This window comes from Carlito syrichta, unplaced genomic scaffold, assembly GCF_000164805.1.
Source record: "Carlito syrichta isolate Samal-C Ts95f unplaced genomic scaffold, Tarsius_syrichta-2.0.1 Scaffold314867, whole genome shotgun sequence".
Lineage (NCBI taxonomy): Eukaryota > Metazoa > Chordata > Mammalia > Primates > Tarsiidae > Carlito > Carlito syrichta.
The window spans coordinates 390,263-402,050 of NW_007258963.1; the positions used below are offsets into that span (position 1 = coordinate 390,263).

The following is an 11,788-nucleotide window of genomic DNA, read 5'->3' on the forward strand; positions in this document are numbered from 1 at the left end:
GGAGGAGAAGAGGCAAGAAAGAAGCAGGGCACGGAGAGTCCTGTGCCCCAAGCCTAGGGCTTTGCTCTGATCCTGAGGCCTACAGAACACCACCGAAGGGTTGAGGACATAAGAGTTCAGCTGTGGACAGGGGGGCTTTGAAACATGGGATGCTGAAGGCAAGACAGTGAGCAGAACTGCAGGGCAATCCAAACTACAGATGGCATCAACTAGAGTGATAATTACCCAGGTGCAGAAGAGGGGATACACGAGCGAGATGGAAGATGGAACTGGTAAGCTTTGGGAATAGAACGGGCGCAGGCTTGAGGAGTTAAGAAGCTGCTGGTTTGGCTCTGGTGAGCGGCTGGATAGTGGCCAGTCTCTGTGGCAAGGCACCTGCAGAAGCAGCACATTTTGGGTGGAATGATGAGTTCTGTTTTGGATAGGTAGCGTTTGAGAGCCTGGGACATTGAGGCCATTCATCTATGGTTCTGGGCCTTGGGGGGGCAGATCTGGGCTGGAGACCGATGTGGAAGTCACAGGTAGAAAGGAGGCTGTTGAATTTGAGAGTTGGGGTGAGCCACAGGGAGGAGGGTCTAGGGAAGCACTTACGATCCAGGGATAAATAGAGGTGAGGAGGCTGCCAAGAAGAGCACTCCCCATCATCGTGGGAGCTCATAGCATGTCTGTCATTAGCATCTTGCATGCAAAAGAGACGGGTCTCTCCCCGGCCCCAGGGTTGGCAAGTGTGCAGCTCAGGGAGACTCGGCACACCTGTCAAGAACACAACAGGTTTCTCATGAGAGAGTGTCGCCATCCCCGATAGCAATCCCATTTTCTGCCTCTGTGGGTCCCAGGTGCCCCTTTGTGGCTCCAACACATAATTGTATACAATGCGTGGAATGTGGGATCTAAATCTGATATTTTCTACTTCCTGCTTGATTCAAGCAGCCCCTTCCATGGCTGAAGCTGCAGTAACACAAACCACATTGTGAAGGTTTTTCTGTTTTCTCTCTTCCCCACTGCACTGGAAGGAACTTGCCCGGCCTCATTCTCTACCCAAGGAAGTCGCCAGGCCTCAGGGGCAGCGCAGTGGGTTAAAGACATCACAGCCCGCAGGGGACACTCTGAGCTCTGGCTGTGCCAGGCTCCAACGTGTTCCTTGTCTCTGGGGGGGTGGGCCTTCTGGGGACCTGCTGATGTGTCTCTGTCCCCTAACGTGATGCCTTAGTGTCTCAGGGGTTTGAGCACCTCCTGGTGGAGCAGGGCTACCACCCTGCAAACACTCATGGATGCAGCTCTGGTCCTGTGACCTCGTCAGGCCTGGGGAATGCAGGAGGCACAGGCTTGTTTGCCGGGGCTCATGACCCACTCTGGGACAGTTGGAGATTTCAAGGATGCAGGCCCAGGGTGCTAAGGGGGTACAGTGGAGGATACTTCACTAACTCAGCCAGGGCTTGGGACATACAAAGAATCTTCCAGGAGGAGGTGTCACCAGACCTGGGTCATGAAAAAGTATGTGCTATCTCTTTGAGCCTTGGTTTTCTTATTGGTGAAATAGGCATAGCAGACACCTTTAATTCATAACATTGCTGTGAATTAAATAAGATGAAATATATGGCAGGCATTGTATATTAGCTAACCCAAAGCCATTCACAGTTCCCCTCCTTCTTCCTGCTTTTTGCTATCCTGGAGGCTGGGAAGGTAAAACTCTCAGGTCACTGTGTGGTTAGAAGGGGTCATATGACCTAATTCTGGCCATATATACAAAAGTCCCCATGGAGGATTTACTTTGCTATGAGAAAACTCTCTGCCTTTTCCTTGTCTTCTATCTGGAAAGGGGATATAATGGAGTCACTGCAGCCATTTTGCAAGCATGAGGCACAAACATGACTTTGGAGTCTACACGTTAAGGATGGGAGAGCCTGGGAATGAGATGGCATGCGAACTTCCACCCCAGCCCTGGACTTTCTCTGAACTTCTTGCACGAATGCTTAAACCACTCAGGGTAGGGGTTTCTGCGATGAACTCCTTGTTGATATACTTGTGAACTACTTACATAATGCTTGACATAAAAACTCCATATGGGGTAGGGATAGTTGAGGAGGAGAAAGAGAGGAGATAAAGTGGGTTCTAGGATCAGTGCAAAGCCAAGGTGTCTTGAGGGAAACTGAGCTTGCTTGGGGAGCTGGAGAGTAGGGAGTGGGGAAAAATTGCTGGGAGAGGAAGCAGCAAAGGCCATGGGGATCTGGAGCCTGGAAGGCCTGTGTGCCATGCAAAGGAGTTCATGTTTTATCCTGAAGAAGAAAGAGAGAGTGGACTCACAGAACACACAAAGAAAAACAGTAGTTCAGTGATGTCAAACTCTGACGAACATCAAGGAAGATCGGGAAGTGTTAAAACAAACAAACAACAACAACAAAACCAAAGCTGGACAGGAAAGAGGTAAAAGCAGGTTTTATCCATGATTATTGCAATAAGGAAAAGAGACTTTGGTACAGAACTATAGAACTGGGCTCAGTTCCAAATGCAGCCAGAATAAAGGCGTTATGGCCAAGCAGCCAGGTGGGATCGGTGGGTGGGAAATGACTAAGAGGAGTGGGGGATTCTGGTTACACTCACCTCACAGGATTCAGGCCAAGATGGTCAGGAGGATGAGGCAGGATGAGGAACCCAATTAAACACCCAAGGTGGTTAGACATGGAGGGTGAGGGGTCCTGACTTAGCTGGATTCTTCCTGAACACTGGCTCTTACAAGGAAGTACACAGATGGGCTTGAGAGAAGACTCAGGAACCTGACTAAAGCATGGTGAAGGAAAGAATCTTTGTCAGAGAGAAAAGTCCTCCCTGGACTTGAGGAGGGCAGAGTTCCAGTGGGCTGAGGAAGGGACTGGGGGGAGGTGGGGGGAGAAGGAGAGTGTGGCACCCTCTTCCAGAACCGATTCTAAAGTGGAGGAGGCAAGCAGGGGATTTTTAGTGAAGTAGAAATAGAAATGATTCATGCTTATTGTACATAAACTGGGAAATAGGCACAGTAAGTAAGTAAATAAATCAATCAGTCAATCTCACCTCTCATTCTATGCCACACAGAAGAACAATTGTTCACATTCTGTTGTTCATTGCCTCCTGGCATTTTTTCTATGTCTGTGCATAAGATATATCTTTTCTTTTTTCTCCCTCTTCTTATCCCTCTCCCTCTCGTCTTTCCTTTTTTTTTTTTGAATTGCAGTCTCACTCTGTCGCCCAGACTGGAGTGCAGTGGCTGCTCCCAGCCACCGCAGCCTCGACCTGCTGGGCTCCGGCGATCCTTCCTCCTCAGCCTTTTGAGTAACTGGAACTACAGGCGCACGCTGCCACACCTGGCTAAAATTTTTGATTTATTGTAGAAAGGAGGTCTCACCAAGTTGCCCAGGTGGGTCTCGAACCCACGGGCTCAGGTAACCCACTCACCTCAGCCTCCCAAAGTGCGGGATTACAGGCTGAGCCACCGAACCAGGCTCCTCTCATCTTTCTAGTCAGGGACTTACTCTGTCACCCAGGCTGGAGTGCAGTGGCATGCTCATGGCCACCAAAGCCTCAACCTGCTGGACTCAGGTGATCCTTCTACCTCAACCTTCCAAGGAGCTGGAACTACAGGCATGCACCACCATGCCCAGCTACTTTTTTTCCTATTTATTGTGGAGACCAGGTCTCGCCAAAGTTGCCCCCTGAACTTAGGCAATCCCTTTGCCTCTTCCTCCCAAAGTGCTGGGATTACAGGTGTCAAGCACTGCTCCCGGCACTTTTGATTCTTGATTGGGGGTAGGAAGGGAGGGGAGGCAGTTGTCAATAAAAGATGCTGTTGGGATAACGGGGAAATTGGAGCACATTTGAGAAGACTGTTGTCTCAGCGTCACATTTCCTGACTACGGTCACTGTGCTGTGGTTATGTGGGAGAATTTGCTTGTTCTAGGGAGGTGCAGGCTGAGGTTCTTAGAATGAAGTGTTGTGGTGTCTACAACTAACCCTCAAATGTGTCCGGGAAAAATGCAAAGTCGGAGAGAAAGGCTAGAGCCAAGGTGCAGAGTGCTAGCTGCTGTGCAGGGCGTCTGTGGGGCACAGCCAGCTGCCCTCTTGGGAGTGGAGGTGCTCAGGCCCCTTCCGGAGTAGCCCACATCCAGTGGAGTGTAAAGGTCCTCTTGTCGCAATTCAGGATGACCTGGAAGGGCCATCCCAACCCCAGAGCTCCCTCCTCCCCAGAAGGGCTGGGGCTTCTGCTGTGTTTGCGTTCCAGTCAGCAGCACCCTTTGCTCAGACCTGCTTCCTCCTCTACCCCTGGGGACACCTAATAAACTTCCAGTCTCTGTCTCAGCAGGGACCCACCTGTGCGACTATGTGAAGCGTTCACAGATGTGGTTATTAACCCTTCAACTTTTTTGGTGTTTGAAATGTTTTCAAAATAAAACCTTTGTGGAAAATAATTAAAAGACAAACAGGATAATGTTTATCACAAAGGCTTAGTGTCTTTAATATATAGACATTCTTACAAATCAACAAGAGAAAGACAAATGGGTCATTTTAAAAAATGTGCCATGGAAATAAACAGAAGAATCACAAAGAACCATGATAAGACCACAAACAGGTGATAACATATTTAAACATATCATATAAATGTACTTCTAAAACAAGAAATAGCTTTTTTCACTTACCACATTTGAAGAGATGTAAGAGGATGACTCAAGACTGGTGAGGCTTGGGGAAGATGTACTCCACACAGTTTTCCTGAGCACAGTTTAGTAAAATATAGATATCAAACCCATTACAAGTGATGTCCTTGTGCCCTCAAGTTCTGTGGCTTTATACAGCATCCAGACAACATGGCTGGGTTTGCTGTGATACAGGCGATGGTTCCTAATGACACCTTGGAGACTTTGTCAGCCCAAGCTCCCTGCCAACACCGGCTGACTTGTTACCTCTGGGGACCGTGGTGGGCTGTATACTACCTGCCATTCCCGGCTCCCCTGGCCTGTGTGCAAAGTGGGCCATGGAGGTCTGAGGCCCTGGAGGGGCATGACAGAGCTGGGCAGGACTCGGGGAGCCACTGACCAGCGCCCACGATGGCTGGGAACCTGCCCACCCCAGCCTCCTCCACAAGGCTGGCCCCTGTGCTCCCTCCACAACTCCACCCGTCCTGCACTGGGGGGCCACACCTTTGGGTTCCTCCAACTCTGCTCCTGACCCTGTCAGCCCATATCTTCCCAGGCTGAAGGTAATCATTGTGTGTCTAGAACAGCAACCCTGGGCTCTATCTAAGCAAGATTGGAGGACTGGGTATTCCAAATTATTGCACAGAGTCAGCACCTTTTATTCCAAAAGTTTTGTTTTTGTTTTTGTTTAACTCTTAAGTATCCATAAAGGCCTCCAAGAAAATCTAATGGAGACACAACCCCAGAACATTTGCAATACTGAAATTCACAATGGGCAAGTCCACAGAGGGGAAAATGCCTCAAAGACAATGGCCGTACCATGGAGACTGGATGGGCATTATTAACTAGTTCTCCAACCAGTTGAACTAGGACTTACCCAGATAATACTAAAAGCCGCCATTTATTGAGCCGGGCATTGCGGTAAGGCCTTTCCCTACTTGATTTCTTTCTCTTTTTGGCACATCCCTGATAGGTAGGTAGGAACTGCCCCTCCTCACTTCATTTGCAGATGAAGGGGACAGAAAATTCCAGCCATTAGTTGACTTAATCAAGGTCACAAAGCTAGTGCACAACAAAGATGAATTGGAAGCCAGGTCTTTTCTTTTTTCTTTCTTTCTTTTTTTTTTTTGAGTTGGATTCTCACTCTGTTGCCTAGGCTGGAGTGCAGTGGCATGCTCCTGGCCACTGCAGCCAACCTGCTGGGCTCTGGAGATCCTTCCGCCTCAGCCTTCCAAGTAGCTAGAACTACAGGTTCATGCTACCACGCCCAGCTAGTTTTTAATTTATTGTAGAAATGAGGTCTCGCCAAGTTGCCCGGGTGAGTCTCAAACCCGTGGGCTCAGGCAATCCACTCACCTTGGCCTCCCAAAGCACTGGGATTACAGGCTGAACCACCAAGCTCGGTCCTTTTTTTTTCCAAAAAATATTTTTTAATTTCAATAGCTTTGAGAGGTAAAAATAGTTTTGGTCTGGGCTTTAAGTTACCCACCACTCCCACCTGTGCACATTGTACCCAATGGGTGATATTTTTAAAGCGAGAAAGCAGGATTTATTGAGAGGACGGAAAAGCTCCCACAGTGGGAAGGGACCCGAAGGGGTTGCCCTAAAGGGTGATTTTTAAATGACCCCATGCTGTAGTCTTTTTCTTAGTAGAGGTGTGTGGCCCTTGTTCCCTCATCTTTCAGGACACCTTACAGCCCCAGGTAAACTTGTTCAGCCGTAGAGGCCCTGATCACTTGTTTCTGAGTGTTCTCCCTGACTAGCCAGGTTTTTGCCATTCCAACAGGTAGGAAATTGTCACACTGTGATGCTGCTACAACAAGTGACCAGCAGATGGCAGTGTCCACCAGTCCTCCCTCATTTGTCCCCAACCCAGGGGTTCTCATATGTGCCCTTTGGGAATGCTTCTGGGAAAGGAGCTACCCTTCTCTCTCCTTCTTTGTTGCTTCCTCTCCCCCACCTGGTGGCCTGGGGCACCAGGGCAAGCCACGCCCAGCGACCTGGGGCCAGAGCTGCAGCTGACCCCAGTGTGAATGCCACAGCTGTTGCCTGGGGTAACCTGGGGCCGGGCAGCATGGGTTGGGCCTGGGAAATTTCTCGAGCCTGAAGAAGTCCAGGCTTGGGCATCACACTAGGGCTGACCTGGAGCCTGCTGCAATCTCCCCACCTTCGCTATTCCAGGTCTTTCTTTCTTTTTTTTTTGAGTTGTAGTATCCCTCTGTCGCCCAGGCTGGAGTGTCATGGCATGCTCACGGTCACCCCAGTGACCACCTGCCAGGCTCGGCGATCCTTCCGCCTTAACCCGCCAAGTAGCCGGAACCACAGGTGCGTGCTACCACACCCAGCTAATTTTTTTAAAAAAAATTATTGTAGAGACAAGGTCTTGCTAAGTTTCCCTGGCTGATCTCGAACCCACGGGCTCAGACAATCCACTCGCCTCACCCTCCCAAAGTGCTGGGATTACAGGCTGAGTCACCAAGTCTGGCCAGGTCTTTCTGAAGGAGACGTTTGTGGCACATCTCTGGAGTGAGTGAAGACCAGCACTACCAGATTCAGAGATGGTCTCTGCCGGCTATTGTCATTGTCTTCCCTCTTGTGCCTGCCCAGGATACCTAACCCAAGGCCTTGCCTCCTCCCCTGTAACCCTCTCTCCAAATTTGAGTCAGAAAGGCCAGAGGACAAGCTCCTGGCTGGGTCCCTGGCAGTAGAACAATCCTCACACTGTCCCCACTTTCACTGCAGACCCAGATCATATGTCAGTGGACGTTTGATTGTCAGCCTCACTGTAAATTTTGGGGTCTCAGGCCACGGAGGGTGAAGGGCTTACAGTTCAAATTTAGAGGCACGATTTGAATTCAGGTCTCTTGACTCCCAGGAGCAATCATTTTATGCTCCAAATTGGTGGAAAGCCAAGGACCCAGCACCCCCAACAGGACATGGCAGAGGCTGCCCCTCATCATGCCTCACCCACAGGATCCCTGAGCAGAGCTGAGACAAGACCTTCTGTACTGTGATGGAGAGCAAAGGCCCCGGATCACAGAGGGGTCCTGGGATCACAGATGGTTGTGATGCCAAATGACTGGCTGCTGATCAGTTTCCCTTGTTAGGGTCTTGGCTTCCACATGTGGACAATGTGAGCTGCAGTACAGCGCAGATCCCCTCTAAGGGACCCCCTAGTTCTCTTGTCATCAGTCACAGGGGCCAGGTGTCTGGGTACAGCAGGAGACCCTACCCCCGTGCAAGGCTGAGTAGGCTGCAGCTGGGGATGGTTCAAGTTCCCGTGCCTGAAAGTCACCTCCACGTGGCTCTAGCTGTTGGAATCCAAGACTATTTTCCCCAGTGGAGTCAAACTGGTGTTCTAGGTTCTCAGATGACGTGTAAACTCCCACAGCAAAGGTGCCTTCGAGAGATGTGGCTCTCATAGGTGCAGTATAAAGAACTTCCCCACATTCAGAGCTGTCAGAGGCTGCTGGAATAGGGAGCCCTATCCGTAGGTTTGCAGGTATAGCCCCGGAAGCAACATGTTATATGAGTCAGGCATGGCATGGAAAGTTGACCTAACTAACCCAAAGATTCTTTTAGATATGGGATTCTATGACTGGTTCAGGATTAGTGTTCAGAAGAAGCAGACAGCTTCTATGAGGACTGGATAAGCAGCTAGTGCCCTCTCAGGGAAGGATGTCGGGGTGAGAATGTAGGAACTGCTTCACCCCAGTTATGAAATATTCCCCCCAACCAGGCTGCTTCCCCTCCTTCCTTCTGTTTAAGCCTGGAGCCTGGAGGGCTGGGGGTCAAGGAGAGGACATCAGATGCTTGAAGAGCTTCATTTAGAGCTTCCAGGGCCCAGTTTTCTCCTGGCTGTCTCTAAACTCCACTCCGGCCCGTCTCTGAACTCTGGGACCCATCAGCAGCTTTCCAGGCACTGCTGAGGCAACACAGAGGATGAAGGGATTTCCCTTCTCAATGCTCTTGGCAGGCTTAGTGCATAGAGCACAGTTTCAAGGCCCCAGGCTGAGGAGCTGGCTCTTTCCTGCCCAGCCCACTGACCAAAGGCTCCCTACATCCTCCAAAAGGAACACCAAGCTGGCCTGGGCTGGGTGGGAACTGTGGGCCCAACAAGCACCACCTGTTCACCAGGAGGGTTCGAGCCTCATGGAGTCTGTGATGGATGGTTGGGGTTGGGGTCAGGGATTGGTGGCTCCTGGTCTTACATTTCTTTCTCCTCAGTGAGGACACTAGCTTCACTGCAGGCAGATACCCAATCCTGGGCCTCAGGATGCCCTGGGCAGGGCATCTGGAGACCTAGGTCACAGGCAGGTCCTGCAACTGGTACAGCAGACTGTTTTCAATGGCAGGAGTGAGCTCCTAGTTGACAGCAGTGGCTGGAAGAAGTCCCCTGGGCAATACTTTCATAGTCTTCATCTGAACCTGAGGTCCCTTCTCCATCAATAATGTTCCAGAGAGCCAGAAAGGCAGCAACAGTCCGCCTCTCCACTGGGGGTTGGAGGAAGGAATTGGCAGACCAAAGCCCCTCACAGTGCCATCCCTCTGGGCAGCATAAAGCCAAGGATTGGGTAAAGATAGCTGGTGACTCCAGGCTCTGCCACTCACCAGGTGACCATGGGCGAGGTGTTGAGTTTCTTTGACTCAACTTTCCTCGTCTACAAGTGGGAATAATACCTACCTCACAGATAGAGTCGTTCTGAGAATAAGATATGCAAAGCTGCAGGCCTGATGCCCGGCATCCAAGAGGTAACACATGGGCACTATTACTACTTATAGGGAAGGAGCGAGCTAGATGTAGTGCAAGTCTCCCCTATGCCGCCCTCCTTTCTGGATCCCATGGCTTCTGCTGATCACAGACTCACAGACCACCCCCCACCCCACCCCCTGCTGCGGGGTTCCCCCCCCTTTACGCTGAGCCTCCTGACAGTGCATTGTACCTGCATGCCCTTACTGTTTACTGCCTCTTGTGCTCATCCTAGAGCTCCATGTGTTTGTCCTGTGCACTGCTGAGCCCACAAGACACAGAAGATCGCCTGGCAATGAGTGTGTATGTGAAAGCAGGAATGAATGTCGGGATGAATAACTAAAGGAACGAATGAATGAACAGAGTGCCCTTACCATACAGACCAAGAAGCACAGGTGGGAGAGGTTAAGTACTGGCAGCTGCCTTGCAGTGGCTCCACCCCACCTTTTGCCCATGGGAAAGGAGAAGGGGGCGACGACCACAGGTTACTGTGTCTCATCCCTTCCAGCTGGTTATGTTGGCCACACACAGACTTCCTGAGGTGAGAACCCTCTTGCTCTATTGACAGGAAATTCAGTCTCAAGGAAGCTGAGTGGCCTGCTCCCACAAGGACAGCAGGGATGCAGGGATTCCAGCACGTCCCTCCTTCCTAAGCCCCAAAGTGACCTCATGGCTGGGTTGTCATGCAATCAACAAACATTTATTTGTCACCGGCTGTGCCAAGGTTGTGCTAGGGCCCTTTCATTCTCTCCTTTAGACAGTTGGGGTAACTAAAGTCAAGACAAGGCAAGCGACTTTCTGTCACCCAGGACTCCCAGGGTGTTTGCACAAATCTTAGTGGAGTGGATTTGTAAAATACCCAAAGACAGTGAGTGAGTGGCCGCGGGGGGAAAAGGAGGCAGAAGAACACAGTAGGACCCAGCATCCACGTCAGAGAGAGAGAGAGAGAGAGAGAGAGAGAGAGAGAGAGAGAGAGAGAGAGATCCCTGGAGGGTGACCAGAGGGTGTCTGCTAGCCAGCTTCAGCTCTACAGGGTCACTCTCTACCGGTACCAAGAAAGAGAAACCCTACAGATTTGTTGCCTATTCCCCAACCTCACTCGCAAAGGCAGGGTAGGATAAGGAAGACTGGTCATCCCAGAACGTAACCTCCCACCCCCTAAGAACATCCAGCTTCTGCAACAGTTAGACCCTCAGTGCCGGCAGCGCCGACCCTGGCCTAGCGGTCCGCCCTTTCCGCTGATCGCAGGCCTTTCTCCACCGCGCGTCTGATAGACCGGCCTTGAGTAGCGACCCTCGCCAGGCCCCTCCGTCCAGCCCCCAAACGTCCTGGAGTGTTAAGTGGCTCAAAGCCCCAGCGGAGTAGGGCCGCGTCTCCGCGGTGGTCAGGAGGGCGACGGCTGGGGAGTTCGCTTGGGACGAAGCGGCGGCGCAGGGGAACCCCCCGGGACGGAGCGCAGCCTCGCCAAGCGAGCCTTGGGATCCAAGCGAGCCTTGGGATCCCCGCGGCTTTGGATCTGGCGGCAAGGAGTTGAAGCTGACCGCCGGCTCCAAGCGTTCTGGCCGCACCGTGCTGGTGTCGATTTCGAGTTCGGTAGCAAATGCAACGTAAAGGACGAGGACGCGCCTGCCCTTCCTCCGGGGTGCGTCTGGCCCAGGGCCTCCTTCCGCCAACAGCGGCTCGTCGAGCCGCTGGAAGTTTCCGCACTCGGGGGATGTGCCTGTCGAGCTGAACCTACCCTCACCGACGACCTCCCTCCCCCGTGCGGCCCTCTGAGATGCGGCCTTCGGGACCCGCCTCTACCAGCTGCTGAGCCAAGTGACCTGCCGCCCCCGCGAGTGCGCTCCGGGGTTTCGCCTTCGCCGGGCGTCCTCTCCTCCCGCCCCGGGCCCTGCGCCATAACCGCGGCGGGGGAGGGTTGTTCAGAGGCGCCATCCCGAGCCTCTTCGCCGCCCGCCCTGCCGACTTTCTGGCTGCTCCGGAACATACCTGGTAACCGGGTTCCGTTAGCCGCCCCCACCTCACCTTCGAAGGCGGGCGGAAGGTCACCCTTTCGATGCACCTGAGGTCGCGGCGCACTCCTCCTGCTCAGGAGTTCTCTGGGGCTGTCTTCGTAATTCCTGAGCTCCTTCAAGAGCTTGGCTCCCACCTAAGCGCAATTTCCGCGCCCAAACCTGTCCTTTCCGACTGGCGATCAGTGTCCATCCGTCTCTTTCCGGCCTGCCCTGCCAGCTGCTCTTTCTCTCTTCTTCCTTTACGCTCCCCTCCCCTGCTCCGGCCGCCCCCGCGATCCTTTGGAGGTTGTGGCAGGGTGGGGGAACGGCCAACCAGGTGAGCGAAAGCGCGGTGCTGTGGCTGCCCCGCGCGCCCCGTG

The 11,788-nt window shown here is 52.3% G+C and overlaps 1 protein-coding gene across 1 annotated transcript in view; it reads right to left on the reverse strand.

The window, feature by feature from the left end:
• HS1BP3 (HCLS1 binding protein 3) overlaps positions 1-11,788 on the reverse strand; it is a 51,315-nt gene that overhangs the window by 34,654 nt on the left and 4,873 nt on the right. Inside the window, exons 3-4 of the mRNA XM_021705983.1 lie at positions 3,737-3,748; positions 3,339-3,342 (exon numbers count right to left, since the gene is read on the reverse strand). Of these exons, the coding sequence (XP_021561658.1) occupies positions 3,339-3,342; positions 3,737-3,748 (16 nt within the window). The remainder of the gene's footprint in view (positions 1-3,338; positions 3,343-3,736; positions 3,749-11,788) is intronic.